General features: G+C 53.5%; 1 protein-coding gene and 1 long non-coding RNA gene across 2 annotated transcripts; one reads left to right on the top strand and one right to left on the bottom strand.

Annotated features, from left to right (window-relative positions):
- Window positions 1-488: 488 nt before the first annotated feature.
- Window positions 489-6104, bottom strand: LOC118149693 (uncharacterized). The gene is made up of 2 exons (XR_004737297.3): window positions 6056-6104; window positions 489-2864 (listed from the first exon to the last, which is right to left on the bottom strand). It is a non-coding gene; the product is annotated as an uncharacterized LOC118149693 (long non-coding RNA).
- Window positions 6105-6323: 219 nt separating this feature from the next.
- On the top strand, window positions 6324-9771 carry IRX3 (iroquois homeobox 3). The gene is made up of 4 exons (XM_002760951.6): window positions 6324-7312; window positions 7482-8598; window positions 8797-8863; window positions 9360-9771. The coding sequence occupies exons 1-4, from the start codon at window positions 7046-7048 to the stop codon at window positions 9412-9414; spliced, it is 1506 nt and encodes a 501-aa protein (XP_002760997.1). The 5' UTR covers window positions 6324-7045; the 3' UTR covers window positions 9415-9771.
- The last annotated feature ends 13307 nt before the right edge of the window (window positions 9772-23078 follow it).

The following is a 23078-nucleotide window of genomic DNA, read 5'->3' as shown; positions in this document are numbered from 1 at the left end:
AGGTTGGGGCTGCCTGATCACCCCTTTCCTTCAGTCAAACCAGGGACTGGTGTTTCATCATCCCTCCTCCAAACTCCCATCATCACCTCCCCAAGCCCCGCAAAGCCCTGCTCTTCCCCGCAAAGGGATCATAGTTAAAAATATCAGACAGGATTCTAGCCTGGGCTTTGCAAAACTCTCTAAGCCTCAGTTTCCCCATCTCTAAGATTGGTCATAACCCAACTTTGCACAAATTTTGTACATAATGTGTGCATATGAGAAAAGGGTACTGTTCCTCCAGTGTGGCCCCAAACCAAGGTAAACGTATTGGCAAACACAGAGGGGCTGGACTTCACACCCTTTTAGCCCTTTGGCTGGGCGCCCTTGTTCAGTGAACATCCTGTACTACCGCATGTGGCCACCCTGGATAGCCTCTCACTTGTAGACTTATAGTGAGAATTAAATATGATACTGTTAGAAAATGTTTAACACAATTATATGGTAAATGATAATGAATCAACGTTATGTTTTTAATCTTAATTTTTTTACATGTTCTTTAATAGTCCTAAATAGTCCAGCTCTTGAGGCCTTAATATTGTTTTAGGTAGGTGCAGTCTGGGGTCAGAGAATTAAATTAACATTGAATTAAATGAGCATTGAATAGTGAGAAACGTTTTCTTTTCAATTGTCTCATTTCTTCTGAGAAAGATTCAGTATTGAACATCCCCAACACTTGCTAATACACACACACACACACACACACACACACACCTGAACCTCTAAGAGTTTTTCCAACCTAGCAGAAGGGCTAAAATGTATTAACATTGCTTGGTTTTAGCTGTGTTTATCTTTTACCATTTCCTTTTCTGGTGAGGAACAGCTACTTTTCAATTTACAGTGGTTGTATCAGGTTTTCTTTCCAAAAATATGTACTTAGGTTTTCAAAATGAGTCAATTTAAGGGAAAACGTTAAGTAAATAATAAAGGTGGTCGCAGAAAGCTTGAAGTTTGGGAAAGTCGACACTAGACAATTCCAGACAAAGCCAGACCTTGATGTCCTAAATTCCAGCAAGGCTCACGTCGATTCCCTACAAGATCAATTCAGAGTTTGCGCCTGGAAGCTCCTGACTTTCATAACCTTCTGCTCATTGAGAGGTGCGCCTGGGTCATGCCTCATGAGCTCCTTGGACCTTCTCAGGGAGGGGTAGTCAGTCCCTCCTGAATGACTCAAGTGGGCTCTGCCCTGGCTAAGTCCAGGCAGGACCAGGGTCCTGACAGCCGAGAGGCCTGAGCGCAACCTCTCCTTGCCAGCGATGCCAAGGCGCCCTCCAAGATTAACGAGGAGCGAGTGCAGCAGGGTACACAGTGTGGCTGTATTTGATCCGCAACGTGTCACTCGGAATCGCAAACAATTTATTGCCAATAGACGACGTTGTCAGCCACCAATTTTCTGGTGGCGCTCCATCACAGGCCTCTCAACATCGGGGGAGGGGCTCAGAGGCCGGTGAGCAGGGGGCTCGGAGGAGCCGTCGCGAGCCAGCCGGGGGTTCCAGTAACGAGGCTTTAATGAGGGGAGCGCGCCGGCCTTTGTCGAGAAACCCAAGGAGGAGGTGGCGGCCGGTCAGGAGCTCGGCAAGGTCGCTTCCTCCCCCGGCCCCGAGAGCCCGGGAATCCAGAGGGGGTCAGCGGCGGCCGCCAGGCCGGGCGCCTACCGAGGTCCTGGGCCCGCACCACCCTCGCCCATTCCGAATTGCGAACTGCGGCAGGAAACACAAAATTTCCAAGCAACAATGCAAACGCGCTCATTACCATCTCCTCAATATGCATGAAGAAAGTGCGCAACGCTGGCCGAACCCCCTCACACGGCTCTGGCCTCGGCGTCCAATAAGGCGACAAATTCATCTCCCAGGATGAATGAGGAGGGGGCGCCGGGGAGGCGGATCCAAGGGGGCGCGGGGGGGGGGGTGGGGTACGGATCCCGGAGAGGGAGAGAAGAAGAGAGAATATTTACAGAGAAGAAAACCTGAGAAACAGAACAAGAAATCCAAGGAGGAAATAGGAGAGGGTCCGGATGAAAGAGGGGAGGAAAGAAAGAAAATTAGAAACAAGAACTGCGGGTGGGGTAAAGGGACACAGTCACAGACTCAGGAAGAAGAGAAAAGAAGAAGCGGGTGAAGGAGGGAACAGAAGGGAGAAAAGTGAACTGAAAAGTGGTCCAGGGCAAAGGCATAAAAACAACACAAATGAGGGAGCGGAGGAAAGAGAAGGAAAGATTTAGAAATCGAAGATAGAGGAAATGGGAAGGACAGACGGAGGGGAAGAGAAAAACAAAGGCATGGGGGAGGGGACCGCTCAAGTCAGGTAGGAAACAGATGATCTTGGAGAGGTAACGGAAAAGAAATTATTCCCTCCGAGGGCCAGATTCATCCATCTAGGCCATCTGGGCGCTGCGCCTCCCGAGCCGCTCAGAGACGCAGGGGAGTGAGCCAGGTCGGGGGAGGAGCAGGGGCGGAGCGGTGAGCAAAGGGCCCACCGGCCTCACGCCCCACCTCGGGCATCCCGACCCGCTCCCGGGTGCCCAGCTCTGGCCCGGGGTCCACCCTGCGCGTCACGGCCCGCCACCGCCGCTGCACAATTCGGGCCGGCGGCCTCTCCTGCGCCGACAGCAAAGTTGGCAAAGTTTCCCCCTGAGTTTCCCCGTTGCTTCTCCGGACCTAGGAAGGGCCTCCGAGTCCCTGGTGGCTGGTGGGAGCGGCAGCACACTCCGGAGAGCTCGGGAGGCCCCAGGTCCGTGTCCCCTGGGATGCTCGGAGTCCGGATTCCTGGCCAAATACGAATTCCACCCGGTGCGGACGCCAGGCCACGCTCTCGGGAGTCCACGGCTGCTAATAGCGGAGAAAGAGAACGCGAAAGTGAGAGAGAGGGAGAGAGAGAAGGAAAAAAAATATTCTCAGCTCAATTTAAGTCTCATGGAAAGGGCTTACAACTGTAATTAAATCATTAAATTCTTGTCTACGCTTCACAGAGCGGAGAGAAATTAACTTCCCACCAACCTCATTTTCTATTTGAACATGAAATAATGATTTTCTGCCCGTCTAATTACAAAGCCAACATCTGATCAAGCCAGCATCCAGAGGGGATTATCGCATGCACGAGTATTAGACCTCATTACCAGCTTGAGTGCAAAATTATTACATCTTGTAATTGGATGGTGAGATTTATATACAGATCGGCCCGGTTTCTGTAAGATTGTAATTACAAGCTTCGTTGGTTAGCTACTTATCAGAACTTTGCAGGAAAACAAAACAAATGACTGAGGAAAACGAGCATTTCATTAACCTGTAACCCGAGCGCGAGGGGGAGGGAACGGTGGGAGACGCGCCGCAGCGTCTGCAGGAAGCGCAGGGATCGCCGGCCGGCACCGCAGCCCAGGGACTTCGGGCCTCGGTGGGAAGGCTAGAAGATGGGCCGGGGCTGGGAGACTCAGGGTTGCAGCAGCTCCCCTCGACGGGGACGCCTGCGCACCTTGAGGCTAGACGAGGAGGGGACAGAAAGCTGGCCTGGCGACTCTGGGCTCGTGTGCAGTGCGCGGCGCAGCCCCCGGAGCCTGACGGGCCGCAGGCCCGAGGCACACGTCGGGCAGGGGCTCCCGGTGCGCATCCGGCGCACAGGCGCCAAGCGTTTGCGGTGGACAGATACCCTCTCCGAACACTCCCCGCGCCCGGGGCCTCACTGAGAGCGCCTGCAGCGAGACCCCAAAGCGCTTTGTGGGCTGGAAATGTTGAAAGAAGGCGAGAAGCTGGAGAAGCTTCTGCCTGAAGCGCGTTCTTGAGCGCGACTCCCAAATCTACTTTCGTGCACCTGCTTTTCTTCCTTGTGCCAGTGTGTCACTCTGACCATTTAATCTGTTGGACTAAAAATCCCTGGAAAAGGTTCAGCTGCCTTCGGACCCTCGAGCTCAGCCCGCAGCCGGGCTCCACTGGCCCGGTCGAGTTGGGTGACCACGCCACGTTGGGACGGGGCGGCCTGGGACGCTGAGGCGACGTGACACGCAGATCGCCCAGCCAGTTCAAGGCTGTTCCCAGCTGGAAACTAGGGTAGCCAGGAGACCGCTACTGCTCGAGGCCTGGGGAGCCTGGAGGGACGTAACTATGCGATGTTCTTAGGTAGGCGTCTGGGTCTGTAGGTTCACCCTCTGAGCTGTGGGCGCCCCCCAGCCGGCCTGAGTCCCTAAGAACAGCCAGGCCCTTCCCTGGCCTCTTTCTCGCCTCCCGCTGTCCGATGCAACCAGGTCGATAGCTGGTTAATGCAGAAGGAGCATCTCCGAGGCTCATTATTGTTTTTTTCTTTTCCTTCTGAAAAAAAGCTGAATTAAATATCGGGAGTCTCACCCGGTCACTTACAGCGCAGCCGCATTCCACACACACTCCCACCCCCGAATCTCGCTCTCGGCTTCCCCCGGTCTGGTGCTACCACTTTGTGCAAACACTAGGACTTCAGGGCCTTCGAGGCTCGAGGTCTGACATCTAGGAAACATCCGGAAAATTATGTTGCTCTCGATTTTGTAACCCCAAGATTCTTCGCGTGAAGGTGAGCCCAATATTCCCTATGCCACATTCTGAGAGGTTTAAACGGAAACGAAATCAGGCATCGAGGAGATATTTCAAAGCCAAGGCGGCTCCTGATGACGCCTCCTAGGGTGGGGCTCCTGAGAAGGCACCAGGCTCCCCTGCACCAGGCAGAGGCCGAGGGAAGGTAACAGCGAAGCTGCTCAGATGCAGTGTGAGACTACCCCACTTTCCCTCACTGCCCCCCAAACCTGGTCTTCCCCAAACTTTCCCTTGTTTCCTCCCCGCTCTCCGTCCCCCGCCACCATAAGGTTTTTTGGCATTCGCTCCTACTGGAGCCGCAGATCGTTGCCAAAACCCAAGGAGAGGTGGGAGGTGGGAAGTGGGATCAAAACTGTGTGCCTGCAGTGGAGGTGGAAGCATCTCTCCCCATTTGGGAAATTGGGTGTCTGCAGTGGAGGTGGAAGCATCTTTAATTCCAGAGCTGGGTTCCCCAGAGCTGTGATCAGAGACATCCGGGGCCAAGACCCCCTGATCGCCTCTGATCCCGGCACTCTGGTGGAATTCGAATTCGATTCCTGTATCCATCCATCCAAGGTAGACGGTTTCCGCCTCCGAACTGGGCCTGTCCACTCCACGGCAGAGTCGCCACCCCTGTTTTGTCCCCGGGGCGTGCCCACTGTAGGGTTGGCCGGCCTGTGGGTCGTCGCCGCGGCCTAAAGCTCTGAGCCCCCAGCCGCAGCAATGCTCGGAATTTCATGCCTCTGTCGGCTGCACGCCCTAATCCAGAAAGGTGGGCGCCAGATCCTAGGATTTCAAGTTTGATTTCGGAAGTTTCCCATCATCAAACCAAAACTCTGCCTCCCTTCCCCACCGGAGGCGGTGGGAGGATCCTTGCAGAGAGAAAAAGGGTTGGTGCGGGAGCAGGGCTAGGAGTCTTGCAAGTAAGGATCTCTACAGACGAAAATGCCAATATAGAAACTTCTCGAAGAGCTCTCCAAAAGTTCCTAGGCCTCCATCGCCCGGCGCCCTGCTCCTCCCCCAATCCCCGCCGCCTGGGGCGCTGGCCTGCAACGCCGATTTGTGGCCGCTCCTTATACTTCCAGCCACCCCCCACCCCCCCGCCCCCGGCTGCCACCCTTCAGCTCCCGGACCCAGCCCGCCATTTTTAGTAAGGGATTCGCACACGGACCCGAGGGCAGCGTTAAGCGGCTAATCTCAGGGTTTGGTCCTCCAGGATGGGGGCTGCCTCGCCCCCGCAGGGCAACGAGGTGGCCTCCAAGACGCGATTAGGACGCACTCCCTCGCTCCCCACCCCCACGCCGGCTGCTAGCTCCCTCCCTACGCAGCTGAAAGTGGCTGGGAGTCCAGAGGTGTGAGCTGCACAAGGGGTCCGGGCACCGTGGAGCCCCCGGAGCCAGCCTCCGCCCAGGCAGGTCCCGCGCCTAGGCGTGGGGAGAGGCTCGGAAGGGTGGGAGGCGGGAGGGGCGAGCTGACCCTACACTCACCCGGTCCCCAAGCCTCACGCTCCACCACCCCGCGCGGGCAGGAGGGGTCGGGCAGGGACTAGCGGCGCCCGGGCTCCCGCCCCTGCCCCGCCCCGCCCTGCGCGCAGGATCCGAGGGGGTGGGCCGCCTCGCCTGTAAGGCGCCCAGGCGATTGGCGACTCTGGGAAGAGACGCGGGGAAAAGTCGAATAAGAGGGCGCGACGTCAGACCCGAGATTTGGGGAAGGGCGAGGGAGGGGGTGGAAGGGCGGGGACGGACACACAGACACGGACACACACCCCCCGCGCGGCAGCCTAAGTGTCCACAACTTTCGGCTGCCTCACTTAGCTCGGGGTGCACAGACTGGAAAGGACGGGGGGAGTATTGTGTGAGTAAAGAGAGATATTTAAAGGACTGAAGTAGTGAGAGAGAAAAAAGTGAAGGGAACGGACCGGAGAGCAAAAGCCACCGTGAGAAAGGGAAAGAGAAGGGGAGAGGAGAAAGGAGAGTTTCCTAGCGTCCAGGGCAGTGCGGGAGCCCGAAGGAGCGGAAGCGATCCTGGGGGGAAGAGAAGTGCAGAGAGGGGAGGGGAGAGGAAGGGCGAGGAGGGGGAGTGAAAACTAGAGGAGGGCGAAGGAAGCGAGGCGCGACACTGCTGGGGAGAGGAGGGCAGTGAGGAGCGAGGCCGGGCAGAGGCAGCTCCCGCGGCCGAGAGGAGGGAGCGCGGCGCAGAGAGGAGGGGCTTGCGCCCCGTAGAAATGTCAATCAGAGCCCGGAGCCCCGGGAATCTCCGCCAATCTGTTCCGACCTGACCTGGCTCCTCGCCGCCGCCGCCGCCGCCGCCGCCGCCGCGGAGCAGATCAGTAGGCGAACGCGGAGCACAGCGCAGCGCGGGAGGCAGCGCGGCCCCAGCCCGGCCCAGCCCCCGATGCGCGCCGGAGCCCGCCGGCGGCGCTGAGCTGGGCGGCCCGGGGGCCGGGCCCCCTCTCCGTCCGTGCCCCGCGGGCCACCATGTCCTTCCCCCAGCTCGGATACCAGTACATTCGCCCGCTCTACCCGTCCGAGCGCCCGGGGACCGCTGGCGGCAGCGGAGGCAGCGCGGGGGCCCGGGGCGGTCCGGGTGCCGGAGCCTCGGAGCTGGCCGCCTCGGGGTCCCTGTCCAACGTGCTCTCATCCGTGTACGGGGCACCCTACGCCGCGGCCGCTGCGGCCGCCGCCGCCCAAGGCTACGGCGCCTTCCTGCCCTACGCCGCGGAGCTGCCCATCTTCCCGCAGCTGGTAAGAGCCCGCGGAGCTGGGGAAGTAGGGGTTGGCAATGGGGCGCAGGGCGAGCTGAGCGCGCGGGAGTCGAACTAGCGGGGTGCAGGTTAGGAGAGGGAGGCAGCGACAGCTGGGTCTCACCCGCGCTCCCTCCGCGCGTGTCCCTTCCTTCTCCATGTGCGTACAGGGCGCGCAGTATGAGCTAAAGGACAGCCCCGGGGTGCAGCATCCGGCCGCGGCCGCCGCGTTTCCGCACCCGCACCCCGCCTTCTACCCGTATGGCCAGTACCAGTTCGGGGACCCGTCCCGTCCTAAGAACGCCACCAGGGAGAGCACCAGCACGCTCAAGGCCTGGCTCAACGAGCACCGTAAGAACCCCTACCCCACCAAGGGCGAGAAGATCATGCTGGCCATCATCACCAAGATGACCCTCACCCAGGTGTCCACCTGGTTCGCCAACGCGCGCCGGCGCCTCAAGAAGGAGAATAAGATGACTTGGGCGCCTCGCAGCCGCACAGACGAGGAGGGAAACGCTTACGGGAGCGAGCGCGAGGAGGAAGACGAAGAAGAGGACGAAGAGGACGGCAAACGCGAGCTAGAGCTGGAGGAGGAGGAGCTCGGGGGGGAGGAGGAGGACACGGGGGGCGAGGGCCTGGCGGACGACGACGAGGACGAGGAGATCGATTTGGAGAACTTAGACGGCGCGGCCACGGGGCCTGAGCTGTCCCTGGCTGGGGCGGCGCGCAGGGATGGCGACCTCGGCCTGGGACCCATTTCGGACTCCAAAAATAGCGACTCGGAAGACAGCTCTGAGGGCTTGGAGGACCGGCCACTGCCGATCCTGAGTCTGGCTTCAGCGCCACCACCAGTGGCCGTGGCCTCGCCGTCTCCTCCCTCGCCCCCCGTGGGCCTGGACCCCTGCGGTCCCGCACCAGCGCCTGCCTCCGCCCTGCAGAAGCCCAAGATCTGGTCCCTCGCGGAGACTGCCACAAGCCCGGACAACCCACGCCGCTCGCCTCCAAGCGCTGGGGGGTCTTCACCCGGGGCAGCCGTAGCGCCTCCCGCCCTGCAGCTCTCTCCGGCCGCCGCCGCAGCTGCAGCTCACAGACTGGTCTCAGCGCCGCTGGGCAAGTTCCCGGCTTGGACCAACCGGCCCTTTCCAGGCCCGCCGCCCGGCCCCCGCCCGCACCCGCTCTCCCTGCTGGGCTCGGCCCCTCCGCACCTGCTGGGACTTCCCGGAGCCTCGGGCCACCCGGCTGCCACTGCCACCTTCGCTCGGCCCGCGGAGCCGGAAGGCGGAACAGGTGACTGCTGAGCGCGGGACGCGGAGCAGGGTCGGGCTCTGAGGGTCGTGCAGGAGCTGGCTGGGAGGGGAAGGGCCCGGGGCGGGGGGGGGGGGTGGGGAGCGTAGGGCGCTTCCCTCTCCTCGTTGCTTTCTGCGCCCTGGGCGCCGAAATTGAGCGCTCTAAAAGCCCTCCTTTTTCTTTCCCCGCTTCCATTAGACCGCTGTAGTGCCTTGGAAGTGGAGAAAAAGTTACTCAAGACAGCTTTCCAGCCCGTGCCCAGGCGGTAAGAGACCCCGAGGTTGGGGGGCTGAGGGGGTGCGCTGGCTGTCGGGGAAAGGAGAGAACGCGGAGCACCACTAACTGCCTTCTGCCCCGAGGAGGGGGGAACCCTGCTGGGACGCGTTTTGTAAAAGGGGACGAAAGTCACGTCTTCAGTCGCCTCTGTCGGCCCTGTGACAGCCCTCCAGGCCTAACCCAGGCACCCCAGGTGCGGCCGGCGGGTACAGCGCTGGGGGGGAGCCTTGCGTGGCTGGGCCCAAAGGCCCCTGGGGCGGGTGGCGGCTCTCTGACGCCCACCTCTTTCCAGCCCCGGACCTCGGGTCCTGACTCCTCGTCCCCACCTTAGTTAAACCCCAACACACACATCAACAACTGGACATAATTTTACATTGCGACACCTTCCTGATCTCGGCCCCAAGCCAAGTAGGATCACCCCGCCCTAGGCAGCCTCTGCGCCTCCGAATCTCACCTCTTTTGCTACTACTGTCTCTCTCTTCCAGGCCCCAGAACCATCTAGACGCCGCCCTGGTCTTATCGGCTCTTTCCTCATCCTAGTTCTTAAAAAAAAAATTTTTTTAATGGTTGTAATAATTGTAAAAATAATTCTCTCTGTATAGCTACAACTTGTAAGCATGTCCGCGTATAAATACCTGAAAGCAAAACTAAACAAAAAGAAAGAATAAGAAATAAAACCAGTTCTCCTTGGCCCTCCCCAAGTCGCTTCTGTGGCACCCCGCATTCGCTGTGAGGTTTGTTTGTTCGGTTGATTTTGGGGGGTGAGTTTCAGTGAGAATAAACGTGTCTGCCTTTTTGTGTGTATATACAGAGAAATGTACATATGTGTGAACCAAATTGTACAAGAAAGTATCTATTTTTGGCTAAATAAATGAGCTGCTGCCACTTTGACTATAACCCGCCTGTCTGTCCCCTCGACGAATCTGTTTGGTGGTTTTTTGCTTTTTGAGTTTTCCCTCTCAGCTGTTTGAGAATCCGCGGGAAAGGACGAGAGACGAGTCAGGACCGAGTAGTCGAAGAACAGCAATATCGGAGGAGGCGCAGAAGTGGCGGGGCTGGGACAGCGGCAGCAGGAGAGGTGGATGGAAAAGTACCTGGGGGGCCCAGAGAACGGGAGCAGGGGGCAGACGGGAGACTCCCGCAGGATTCTTTACTAAGAGCCGGGAAACTGGGCCCGACCCGAAGGTCTACGGGAGCAGCCGCGGGGTCTGGGGGCCTTAGGTGGTAACCTTGCAAAAAGATTTAGAGAAGGGTCTGGACATAGCGGGGTTAGCCTGCGCGGGTGGCGGGGGCGTGTTCTTATCACTCCCCTTGTTTCCATTCTTTGATGGACACGATGAGGCTTTCTCAGTGTTACCGGTAAGAGGCTGTGACAGGCCAGATTCCATCCTCCTTCCAACCCGGTTGCACCCCTTTCCTCTTTACAGATGCCAGGGTGTGGGGTGATGGTGAAGGCGGATACGGAGAAGAGGGGAGTCTTAGGGGTGCATATCATCCCTCTAGAGGAGGCATGACTGCCCAGCTCTAGTTGAGAGTTGGGGAGCCCGGGTCCTGGCAGCATCTGTGCGTCTCGGTACCCTGGTGGGTTTTACCACGTGACCTGGAAGAGGCATCCTGCTGCGGTCCCGGCGCGGAGGTTGCGGGGGGTGTCGGACCGCCGCACCTTTCAAGCCGGGATTCCGGCTTCAGGCAGGCCTGGGGTGGGCGGACAGGGGGAGGGAGCAGGGAAATTTGGGGCTGGAGCTCCCTCTACAGGACAAAGGGGACACTCGGCGCCTCGCCTCGGTGGCCTCTCCACCCAGCCGCGCGCCGCGCCCCCTCCGCGCCCTCTTTTTCCTCTGCCGGACTTTGACTTGGAGAAGTTATAGGAGGTGTTTGGGCGAGTGACGCCTCGGAGTAAGAAGGAGAGACACATTTTTTGCCCCCTCCCCCACGTTAGTAAAGGTACAGTGTGGCCAGATGCGGGGTGTTTGGCCCGTAGAGTGGCGCGTGTGACAGCCTCGCGCGTTCCAGGGAAGTACGGGAAGAGCACACACCCCCGAAGCCACGGAACAAGTCACGGCTCAACCTTCGAGCCTCGGCGGCAGCAGAAAGAAGTCCAGCAGGACTGTTTGCGGGCCCAGCGGCCAGCGCTGCGCCTCTGGAGTCCCCTCCGCGAAGGGCGATCAGGGTGCGGCGGCGCCCCAGGGGCTAGTGGGGAGGGGGCTCTGTCGGCCTCTGTGTCACTCTGCGGGCGCACAGAGGTTTGGCGAACCTCGAGTGGACACCCGCCAAAGCCGCTCCGCTGCTGGCTCGCTCGCTCTTCCGGCCCCTTCCCCAGAAGCCAAAGAGATGTCTCCTGGGCTCCCCAGCCTTCCCCTTCTTTGTTAAGGGTGTTTCTGGGGTTCAGGCTCCTTCCCAATTCGTAAGCTCAGACTGAGGTTTCGCTCCGGCCCTGCTCACAGCGCCTCCAGATATGGAGCCCGCTTGTCCCCGCTGACTTGTACCTGAGGCCAGGACGCCAGGACCGGGGTGGAGGCTGGTTAGCACAGTGAATGACTTTATAAGGACAGCACTCGGACACCCTTCAGCTCACACCTCACAAGCTTAACTGGCACCGACCCTGCTCCCACTTACCGCCTGTGAAACCTGAGGCAGACTATCCACTTCTCTGGGCCCTTATCTCCTCATCTGCAAAATGGGAATAATGAGGGCAAACCAGGCAGTTGTGAGGCTGAGACGAGGCATGTCTAGGGCTGACACGAGGTGGATGGGCAGAAGCAACCTTACTCTTTTTCTCTTTTACTTTAGAGACAAGCTCTCACTCTGTTACCCAGGCTGGAGTGCAGTGGTGCAATTATCGCTCACTGCAGCCTCAAACTTCTGGGCTCAAATGATCCTTCGGTGTCAGCCTTCTACTCACTGGAACTACAGGCACACACCACCACGCCCAGCTATTTTTAAAATTATTTTTGTAGAGACAGGATCTATGTTGCTCAAGCTGGTCTTGAACATCTGGCCTCAAGCGATCCTCTAACCTCAGCCTCCCAAAGCACTGGGATTACAGGCTTGATCCACAGCACCTGGCCATCTTACTATTAAAATTACATTCCAGAATCTCCCAACTTTGCTTTTTAAAATCCCAGCAGTATTCCACTCCACCCCTTTCATTAGCCATAAAAGTGAGGGGTCTATATTCAGGCATCCCAGGATCCTTTGCAACCCCAACTCAGCTCAGCAAGAGGAAACTTCTCAGACAGAGGCACAGCAGACAGGGGCCTGTGATCATGGCGGGGACAGCAGAAGTTAGGCAACTTCTCTACATTGAACACCACCCAAAAAGAGGCAGGGGATCTTCTCACAGCCAGATGGGTATGGAGAAGCAGGCAGAGCTTCAAGAGGCCTGGGTGCGGGTCTCCAGGTTTTTCTCCAGTGGAGACGCATCGCAGGGTTAATGGTCCTTGCATGAGCCGCCTTCTGTCCCCGCTGAAAGAGCAGTATGTTTAGGTACCACAAGAGACTTGGTATCATCTCTTAATCACATAGAACACAGGAGGCCTCAACTGGTCCCAAGTTGACCCCAATAAAATAAACTAAACTAAACAAAAAAGGATCCCATAGCTTCTCAGCTACAAGAGGGAAGAGAGGACAGTCCTCTTGGTGTCTCTTTCACTTGACGGAGTTCTCATTTCTTCTCCTCCTCCCAGAGCTTCCTTCCCTAAGCCCTCCCTTCATCTCCCTCCTCTCCGCAGTCCCTGGAATGCCTCCATCCTTATATCCTGTCCTTAAATTCTTAAAGGGAAAACAAGCAGGAGAGAAGGAGAGAGACCCTGGGAATCTCATCCCTAGTCCTGATTAAGCTTCAATTAGAAATAAAATATGTCAATCACTCTGCCGGGAAGGGATTCCTGCTGTCGGGGCTGGTTATGCAAAGCACTCCAAGGTGTGTGGGGATAATCAATTAGGTCAGAGGAGGGAAAGTGTGGCACTGCTTCCCTCATTATCTGCATGGAGCTGGGGAGCGGGGGAGCATCCTGGAGCCAGGGAGCCGGAGGAGAATGAAATTATCTCCCTAAGTGATTGTCCACCTCTGGGACCAGCACATTAATGGTTTCCAATTGAATTTCTCTCCAGGGGACTATAGGAAGGGGGAGGTGGGGTCTAGCTAGAAAACAACGTGCAGTGGCCAGAGGGCAGGTGCAGCAGAAGCCACTCACCTGTACCAGGTGAGGAGTGAGGACAGGACAGGGCCCCATCTATCAGGTGGCTGTTCCCTGAGCACCTCGAGGGCAGCCAGACCCAAAGACTACTCACTGTCTTAGTCCTGCCTGAGTTTTGCAAGGTCAGCCATAGGGATTGAATGCTCGGGTAAGAATTGGATGTCAGACATTTTCTGTTTTAGTTTTATTGAGAGTTTTTGCTGGGGACTTCCTTTGGACCTAATTGTTTGCATCCTTCTGGAAATGTGCTCTGTATCCTAGTTTCTGGTTGCAGGTACCCTTCACACCCACCGAGTAAAAATGGGCAATGGCGGGTTTGTAAAAATTGTGTCCGTGATGAACTAAGACCAGCTTGGGTGGGGGCAGCTCGCATACTCTCTCTAGGCCCACTTTTGACATCTGTGCAATGGAGGGCTTGGATTAAATGAATTTATCCAAGCTTTCTTCCAAATCCAGTGTTGTCTAGGATTAGGCATAAAGGTTCAAAGGTCATTCTGGGGGTGACGGGGCCCTATGACCTCTCTGGATACTGCCTCTTGATCCTAATTCGCTGCTGTCCTTGGATTCAGCCAGCCAACTCAGCCACATTAAAAACGCCCATCTAGGCCCAGTGCAGTTGCTCATGCCTCTAATCCCAGGACTTTGGGAGGCTGAGGAGGGTGGATCACAAGGTCAGGAGATCAAGACCATCCTGCCAAACATGGTGAAACCCGGTCTCTACTAAAATACAAAAAAATAGCCAGGCGTGGTGGCACATACCTGTAGTCCCAGCTACTTGGGAGGCTGAGGCAGGGGAATTGCTTGAACCCAGGAGGTGGAGGTTGCAGTGAGCTGAGATGGAGCCACTGTCCTCCAGCCTGGGCGACAGAGAAAAACTCCATTTAAAAAAAAAAAAAAATGCGCATCTATTGCATGACCAACCTAGCTTTGACACAGCTGCTGCTCCCCTCTAGATGGCTCCGGCCCCTCCAAAGGCCATCCCAATGGTCTGATAGAAAACCACTATGAAGGCATCTCTTTGCGAGGTAAGGTGATGGTTGGAAGGGGTCTTAAGAGTAAAGCAGTTGTCCTCAACCAACCCATTGTGTCTTCCCCCTGCCGCTTCCATGGGGATATTTGATAGTCTGGAGTCATTTTTGATTGTCAGAACTAGGGTAGGGGTGCTATTGGCATCTCGTGAGTAGTGGTCAGGGTGCTACAGAACAATCCTCCACAACAGAGTTATCTAGCCCCAAATTTCAGTAGTGCTGAGACTGAGAAACATAGGGTTGAGGCAGGGAGAGGTACCTACGGCAGCCACGGCAAGTATTGTCTCCCACAAGCCACAGCTTTGTTGAAACATTAAAACCAGGTGCTAAGCAGCGCACTTTGTTCTTTAAAAACTTGTGGCCCTGGAACGGAGAAGTCAGGTGAGAGAGAGAGCAAACAGGAAACTATGTGAGCCTGGGGAAGAGAGGAGGTTCAACTCAGCCTGCTGCCCAGGGCCACAGCCTCAGGAAGTAAAACCTGGGGTGAAAGAGAGGGAGCCACCTCCATTGAGATGTGTGTCCGGAAAGCTGGGGCCTGGTTCCCTTGAATCTTAATGTCAGATGCAGGTTACTAGAAGGTTCTAGCAGATGAGAGCTTAACAAGTATGGTTTTTGCCTTGTATGCTTGTATTTATTTACTTGCTTATTTTGCGCGCGCACGCGCGCGCGCGTGTGTGTGTGTGTGTGTGTCCCCAGTCAGGGAGCAGGAGGGAGACAAAGGCAGGGTAAGTTCACACTCTGGGCCTGGCCAGCCAGGACGGGAAGGCTGTGATTTCATGGCTTTTGTCCTGGGTGGCGAGCTGCATTCTCTCACTGCACCAGGCCTCTAACAAGTGGGCCCACAGCCCTCCAGGGCCTTTGGAGTGCACTCATCTGAGAGATTGTGCTTTTCTCTGCCGCTCAGATTTATTTTGCCAAAGTTACAGGGCAATTATGGAAATGCGCCCTTTGAAGCCGGGCTGATTTCTCTTTATTTTCTTCTCCCTGACAAAGCAGAGCTTCCCTGCCTCTTGCTGGTCTCTCTCTCCTCTCTCTCTTTCCTCTTTCTTTTTCCTGATATTTATTAGATAGCAGGAGTTTCCAGACGTAATGTGAAAAAATCTTTTAAATGGTGATAAAAATGCATACAGATTAAAATAATGTTACCACTATTTGAGAGAGAGAGAGAGAGAGAGAGAGAGAGAGAGCGTGTGTGTGTGTGTGTGTGTGTGTGTGTGTGTGTTTAAAGGACTTTGATGGCCTGAAGAGGAGAAATGGATTCAGGAAAGCAGAAGACAGACTCTTCCTGCCCAGATAGTGGGTGCGTGACACCCTAGCCGAACCTGAGGCTGAAGCAGCATGGCTGTCCCACAGGCTGGCAGTGGACTGGCCCAGCCACACAACGCCCCTGTAATCCACAGCTCCGCAAACTGAGCAGAAGCACTCGGCTTCCTTCCTCACACCTCGGGAATGAGAGGCCGAGGCTCCACAGCACACAGAGCCACAGAGCGGTGACTTCTGGGTTTGGTAAATTATTTGTCACTGGAGCATGGAATCTGGAGGCTCCATGTGAACCAGCCCCATGGATTTCTCTCCTCCACCCCACTTTGCTTGACGCTGAGGCGTTAAGGAAAGTGTCTGAAGCCCGATGGTGTCTACCTCAGTACTGGTGAGGCCTGTGGACTGCTGGGTGTACAGGCACCTCTGTGTCCATTTCTTAGAGTGGCTTTGAAGTTTTCTTTGTCCATATTTTTGTTTGCCCCTTCTTTCCTCCCTTCCTATCTTCCCACCCCTCACTTTCACAGATGGGGTGAATGGCTCACTATCTGTGCACAAACACCACCATGAAGTCTTGTCACCTCCAGGAGCTGGCGTTGGCCCTGGTGGCCTGTGCAGAGTAGAGGCCATTTCAGACCTCACTGCCTTGGCATGTTTGAAAAAATAAAATTTGCTGAGAGCGGTGGCCCAGACCTGTAATCCCAGCACTTTGGGAAGCCAAGGTGGGTGGATCACATGAGGTCAGGAGTTCAAGATCAGCCTAGCCAACATAGAGAAACCCTCGTCTCTACTAAAAATACAAAAATTAGCTAGGCATGGTGGTGCACGCCTGTAGTGCCAGTTACTTGGGGGCTGAGGCAGGAGAATCACTTGAACCTGGGAGGTGGAGGTTGCAGTGAGCTGAGATCGCACCATTGTATTCCAGCCTCGGTGACAGAGTAAAATTCCATCTCCATAAATAAATAAATAGAAATCAGACTGAGTGAGAGTATGTGCCGACGACATGAGAGTCGTCTTCTCTGCACTGTCCCTGCATTTTACTGAAAGCTCGTAGCACCCTATGGAAGGCAGTATTATTACCTCACTTTCACAGATGAGGAAACTAAGGCTTGGGGTTGTGGGGGCAGGAGAAAGATGGGGTGTCAGGAAACTCTCCTGGAAATACAGCGCAATCTCCATGGAGTAGACAAAGTCAAGGTAGAATGTTCCATAGGGTGTGCGATCATCTGAACAGCGAGGGGAATTCATGTGTGTGTGCACACAAGATGCTGGTAAGAGGGGTTCCCTCCGGGAAAGGAACTGGCAGTGGGGGGTCGGGGCCAAAGAATATTTTCCAGGGTGTATCCCTCTGTTCCTTTTGAACCAGGTGACAGTGCTTTAAAAAGCTGTTTTGTCTGGTTTTTATTTTGTTTTTTGTTTATTTTTACTTTTTTTGAGAGAGTCTTGCTCTGTGGCCTAGGCTGGAGTATAGTGGTGGGATCTTGGCTTATTTCAACCTCCACCTCCTGGGTTCAAGCAATTCTCGTACCACAGCCTCTCAAGTAGCTGAGATTACAGATGCACACCACCACACCCAGCTAAATTTCTTATTTTTATAGAGATGGGATTTCACCGCGTTGCCAACGCTGATCTCTAACTGCTAAATTCAAGCAATCCTCCTACCTTGGCTTTCCAAAGTGCTATCATTACAGGTGTGAGCCGCCATGCCTGGCCTATTTTGTTTTTGTTTTTTTTTTTAATAACTAAAATGCATGTGGGGGAAGAGAGAGAGAGAAAGACAGAAACCACCTTCTCTGGATCTCTCAGCGAAGTTGAAATTGATTCACTCATCCAACACCACAAATCTTCACAAAGCACCTGCATGTGTTGGATCATGTGACTCAGGTGTGGTGCTCCAGAGGATGGGCCCAAGAATCAGACTGCCTTCGTTCAAACCCCAGCTCCATCGCTGTCTAACTGTGGGAACTTGAGGTACCAACTGTGCCTCTCTGAGCTTGGCTCCCCCCTGAAATAGAAAGAATAATTATATTACCTTTCTCATAGGCTACTGAGAAAATGAAGTGAGTGAATTCATGCCAAAAGCAATGTATCATGCATAATGACTGGCCTCATGCATAATCATTAACTAATACATTACAAATGTTATTTTTATTAATTATAACAACCACCCTAGGCCATAGGCATAATTGTCCCCATTTTGTAGATAGGTAAATCCCAGCTCAGCCACTTGATCAGCGTGGCCAATGAAGGGTGGAGCCGGCACTGATTCAGGCCTTTCTGACTCCAGAATGCACAGGCATGCATTCGTCTGTGCTAGAGACTACACTGGTTCATGCACTGAGATTTGGAGTGGAGTGTTCTGCAGCTGTGAACCCACTTTAATCCCATGCTTTCCTTCTATTTGATCTACCTGATGTTCACAGGCCTGACACTGTCTTGGGATGAACCAGGTTCACGCGCAGCCCCAGCACACCGCGTCCACCTGCCTCCACTGTGGAAGACAGTAGAATGCAAGGCCATCTGAAGGCTGTGTCAGAGGGGGTAACCTGGTATCTGCTGTCCTCTTTTTTTTTTTTTTTTTTTTTTTTTTGAGATGGAGTCTTACTCTGTAGTTCAGGCTGGCGTACAGTGGCTGGAGTTGGCTTACTGCAACCTCCACCTCCCGGGAATGATCTTGGCTCACTGCAACCTCTGCCTCCTGGGCTCAAGCAAGACTTTTGCCTCAGCCTCCCAAGTAGCTGGGATTACAGGTACCTGCCACCACACCCAAGTAACTTTTGTATTTTAGTAGAAATGGGGTTTCACCATGTTGGGCAGGCTGGTATTGAACTCCTAACCTCAGGTGATCTGCCCAGCCTTGGCCTCCCAAAGTGCTGGGATTACAGGCTTGAGCCATTGCACCTGGCCCTCTCATATTTTTTGAGTAGGTACAGGACAGGAAGAGGATCTCTATCCACTCCTTTAATTCCTGCTCATCTTCACTCCTGGTGGAAGGGGACTTTGGAGGTAATTGTACCTCAGAGTTTTGCTGTGAGACACCACATTAGCAGGAGGAAAGCTTGCCCTCCTAAATCTTTGCTTCTTAATATATGGTCCCCGGACCAGTACCTGCAGCATCGGCCTGGGAGCTGGTTAGAAATGTGGGTTCACAGGCCCCTTCCAGGTCCACTCAGTCAGAATTTGCTTTTTCCTAGGTATGCCTGGATGATACAAATTGATTTTTTCTTTTTCTTTCTTTTTTTTTTTTTTCTGAGATAGAGTCTTGCTCTGTCACCCAGGCTAGAATGTAGTGGTATGACTATCACTCACTGTAGCCTGGAACTCCTGAGCTTGAGCAATCCTCCCACCTCAGCCTCCTGAGTTGCTGGGACTACAGGCACATGCCACCATACATAGCTAAGTGTTTTTCTAAATTCTTTGTAGAAGAGGAGTCAGGCTGGTCTCAAACTACTGGCTTCAAGCAATCCTCCAGACTTGGTCTCCCAAAGTCTTGGGATTACTGGCAGGAGCCACTTGCCCTGCTGCATATGCATATTAAAAGGTGACAAGTACTGGTCTAGGTACTTCTCAGTAATACCTGGGGCCCCACCAGGATGGAGCTGGAACAGTCTCTGAGACTTGGATCTCCATGGGAAATGCAGAATGGGGCTGGGATGCTGTGTTGGGGGGAACCAAGGAGGGAGGGAGGAAAGGAAAGACTGAGTGAGGGCGAAGGGGAAGGAGCCAAGTACCAACCCCGAGGCTGATTATGCCAAGATGGAAGATGGATTTGGCCTCTTTCTCTACCTTTGAACATGTTCATGATTGGCTGTAACACTGGGTTTTTCATGGCCACAGCCCACATGGCCTTCTGGATACTTCACAGCAGAGTGACAGGGGAGACGCCCAATTAGACAAACTTAGGACTTTATTAATAGCAAGTGATTTCTTATGCATTGAAGATCACAGCTGATCCCCACTAAACTTGGGTATGTCTCATGAAGAGAAAGGAAAAGAGAATAAGAATGAGAAGGAAAGAAAGAAAGACAGGAAGAAAAGAAAGAAAGAAGTAAGGAAGGTAGGTCATTCTGGTTGGGCACAAAACAGGTAGGAGCCCTTGAGGGCAAGGACTGTGTCAGTCACTTTTTCTTTTCGAGGCACAGTCTCACTCTGTCTCCCAGGCTGGAGTGCAGTGGCGTGATCTCGGCTCACTGCAACTGAGATCACGCCAATTGCTCAAGCAATTCTCCTGCCTCAGCCTTCCAAGTAGCTGGGATTACAGGTGTCCGCCACCAAGCCCGGATAATTTTTGTACCTTTAGTAGAGACGGGGTTTCACCATGATGGCCATCTGGTCTTGAACTCCTGACCTCAGGTGATCCTCCCGCTTTGGCCTCTCAGAGCGCTGGGATTACAGGTGTGAGCCATCATGCCAGACATCATTCACATGTTTTTATTCATTCATTCATTCAACCGTATCACACAGGGAAACAAAATGTGAACAAAGTCCCTGATTTCCTGGTGACTTTGGTCTACGGGAAACAAACAGTTTTATAAAAATGACAGCAATACTGTGTTGTGTTTGCTGGAACATGAGGGATACGAACAAGTAGCTGTAAGCGCACATGATGAAGAGGACCTAGCCTGGTTTGGGGTGGGGAAGGAGTTATGCATTCGTGGGACACAAAGAAGGCCTGCAGCACAGTGGGAAAGAGTAAGAGGAGGGCCCTGGACCTGTGCCAGCCAACATGGCAGCCGCTGCCCCCACATAGCTACTGAGCACTGGAAATGCGGCTGGTTCTAACCAAACTGAGCAATCAAAATTCATTTATTATTATTAAAATTAATTTTATCTGTTTCTTTATACCTTTTTAAATGTAATGATTAGAATTATTTTTTTTTTTGAGACTCTGTCACCCAAGCTGGAGCACAATAGCACACTCTCGGCTCACTGAAACCTCCACCTCCCAGTATTCTCTCTCTCAAGTGATTCTCCTGCCTCAGCCTCCTGAGTAGCTGGGATTACAAGTGAGAGCCACCACACCCAGCTAATTTTTGCATTTTTAGTAGAGACAAGGTTTCACCATGTTGGCCAAGCTGGTCTCAAACTCCCGACCTCAGGTGAGCCGCCCACCTTGGCATCTCAAAGTGCTGGGATTACAGGCATGAGCCACAGCTCCCGGCAAGAAATTTGTAAATGATGGACATGGCACGTATTGTGTTTCTAGCAGGCAGCACTGACCAAGAAGACTGAGACACGGGAGTCCATATTCCAGCACCCCTGCCTGCCAGTTAAGCCACCTTGAGCAAATTAGCTTAGCCACACTAAGCCTCAGTGCTGTCCTCTGTAAATAGTCATATACAGCATTTATTGTGTAGCTTGCATGTGTTAGGCACATATAGCAATTTATCCAATCTTTACAAGGTCCTGGGAGGTCGGTACTACCATTACCTCCATTTTGCAGCTGGAGAAACAGAGGCTCAGGGAGATAAAATTCACCCACAGCCACACCCCCAGGAAGTGTGGGGAGGCATAATTGAACCCAGGTAGGCTGGCTCCCAAGACTCTATTACAAAATCACTATAATGAACACAGCAATAGAACCTGTTGCACAGGATTGCTACAGGGAATTTCACTGAGGCAATGATATAGGCAAAACCCTTAGTACAGCACCTGACACCATGTCAGTAAGCTCCAAAAGTGATAGTTGATATTGTTTAACAAAGGACTGTTTACTAAAAAAATAATAGTCAAACAATGCGATGCAAAGCACTGACCTGCTTTGGTGGGAGTTATAAGGAACTGTATCAATTATCCATTGCTGCATAACCAATTATCCCAAAGCCTATAATAACAACAAACAGTTATTATCTCACAGTTTCTGTGCCTCAGAAATTCAGGAGCAGCTTAGCTGGGTGGTTATGGCTTGCGCTTTCTCATGACATAGTGGTCATGATGTCACACAGGGTTGCAGTCATCTGGAGGCTTGACTGAGACTGTGTCATCGACTTCCAAAATGGCTCACTCACACAGTTGTGGTCAGGAGGTTTCCATTCATCACCACATGAACCTCTCCACAGAGCTGCTTGAGTATCCACACAACATGGCAGCCAGTGCCCCCAGAGCCAGTGAGCCAAGAGAGCAAGATAGAAGCCACAGCATCTCTTATGACCTAGCATTGGAAGTCTCATTCTGTCATTTCTGCAATATCCTACTGTGGTTATACACATCAGCCCTATTCAATATGGGAGAGGAGGATACAAGGACACTAACGCCAAGAGGCAGGGGTCATTGAGGCCAGCTTGGAGGCTGGCTACTCCAGTGACTGATACACCTATGTAGCTTAACTTAGCTCCTGCTTTCCTTCTGGAATTTCAAAAGAATGGGCACCTAAGAGCCCAGGACAGAAACCTGATTCAAACCTTCCTTTTCAAAAAAAGGATGATTTCGTTGGTTTTATTGGTTCATGAGCTGAGGAAAACAAAGGTGGAAAAATGATAATATCTGACATTTACTGAGCACATATTACATGCTAAGTACATGTTTTAACACTCCTAATCCTTACAAAGACCTTATGAGGTACGTACTGAATGTAAAGCAGGAAGCAATCCAGGGATTTGAAAGTGTTGGTACCTTCTTTCATTTCAGTGTGGGTCCCAGTGCTGATCTTCTCTCAGACTCCTCCAGGTGGCAGGTGCACGGTCGTCATTAATTCAGTGGCCATGGCCTGAGAGTTGCTGATCCAAAGGAAAATAAATGGTTTCTCTTGCCTAGTTTCAGTTGTAAAATCCCAAGGAAAACTTCTGATTGGCTTAGCTTCAGTCATGTGTTCATTCCTGCACCAGCCACAATGGCCAGAGGGAGTGGCTGGAAGAGGCAGTGCCTTGGAGAAACGAGGGGTGATTCTATCATAAAAAGGGGTGAGGGAGAGTAGATCAGGCAGACACAATCACTGGAGGAGGAAGCAATGGAGGAGGAGAGTACATGAGATTTAGAGGAAGAAGATCTGTGAAGAGCTTGGGAGGCAGTTAAGAAGGGAAAGCAGGCCAGCCTCGGTGTCTCAGGCCGGTAATTCCAGCGCTTTGGGAGGCCGAGGCGGGCAGACCACAAGGTCAGGAGTTCGAGACAAACTTGGCCAATATGGTGAAACCCCATCTCTACTAAAAATACAACAAAATTAGTTGGGCATGGTAGCATGTGCCTGTAACCCCAGCTACTCAGGAGACTGAGGCAAGAGAATCGCTTGAATCCGGGAGGTGGAGGTTGCGGTAAGCCAAGAGCGTGCCAATGCACTCCAGCCTGAGCAACAGAATAAGACTCCTTCTCAAAAAAAAAAAAAAAAAAAAAAAAGGGAAAGCAATCAGTCATTTTTCCAAAGGCCAGTCTGCAGGGCTGGGACTGAGCACAGGCTGAAATGAAGGTTGGTCCACCTCTTTAACCCTCCAGGCCTAGCGGGCTCCATCTGATCCCATGTGGGGCATGGGTATGGAAGATGCCACAACTTCTCAAGCTTTCCCTAGGGAAATTGGTGGCTGAACTTCTAGCCTGAAGAATCTGAGGTCAGACCCAAAGTTGTCCTTCACCAGCAGGAAGGTTCTTTTCGGTCTCGCTTTTTATCTTAAATATACAGGAGTTTGCATCACATTCCAGGATATTTTCCTGTGTGTCTTGTTATCAAGGTAGTTGATCCTATGAAGATCTTCAAATCAAATGGAAAATTCAGGGCCTATATTCACCCTGC

The sequence above is a fragment of the Callithrix jacchus genome, chromosome 20 (assembly GCF_049354715.1).
Source record: "Callithrix jacchus isolate 240 chromosome 20, calJac240_pri, whole genome shotgun sequence".
Lineage (NCBI taxonomy): Eukaryota > Metazoa > Chordata > Mammalia > Primates > Cebidae > Callithrix > Callithrix jacchus.
The sequence above is the reverse complement of the archived record's forward strand: the minus strand, read 5'-3'. Positions and strand labels throughout refer to the sequence as shown.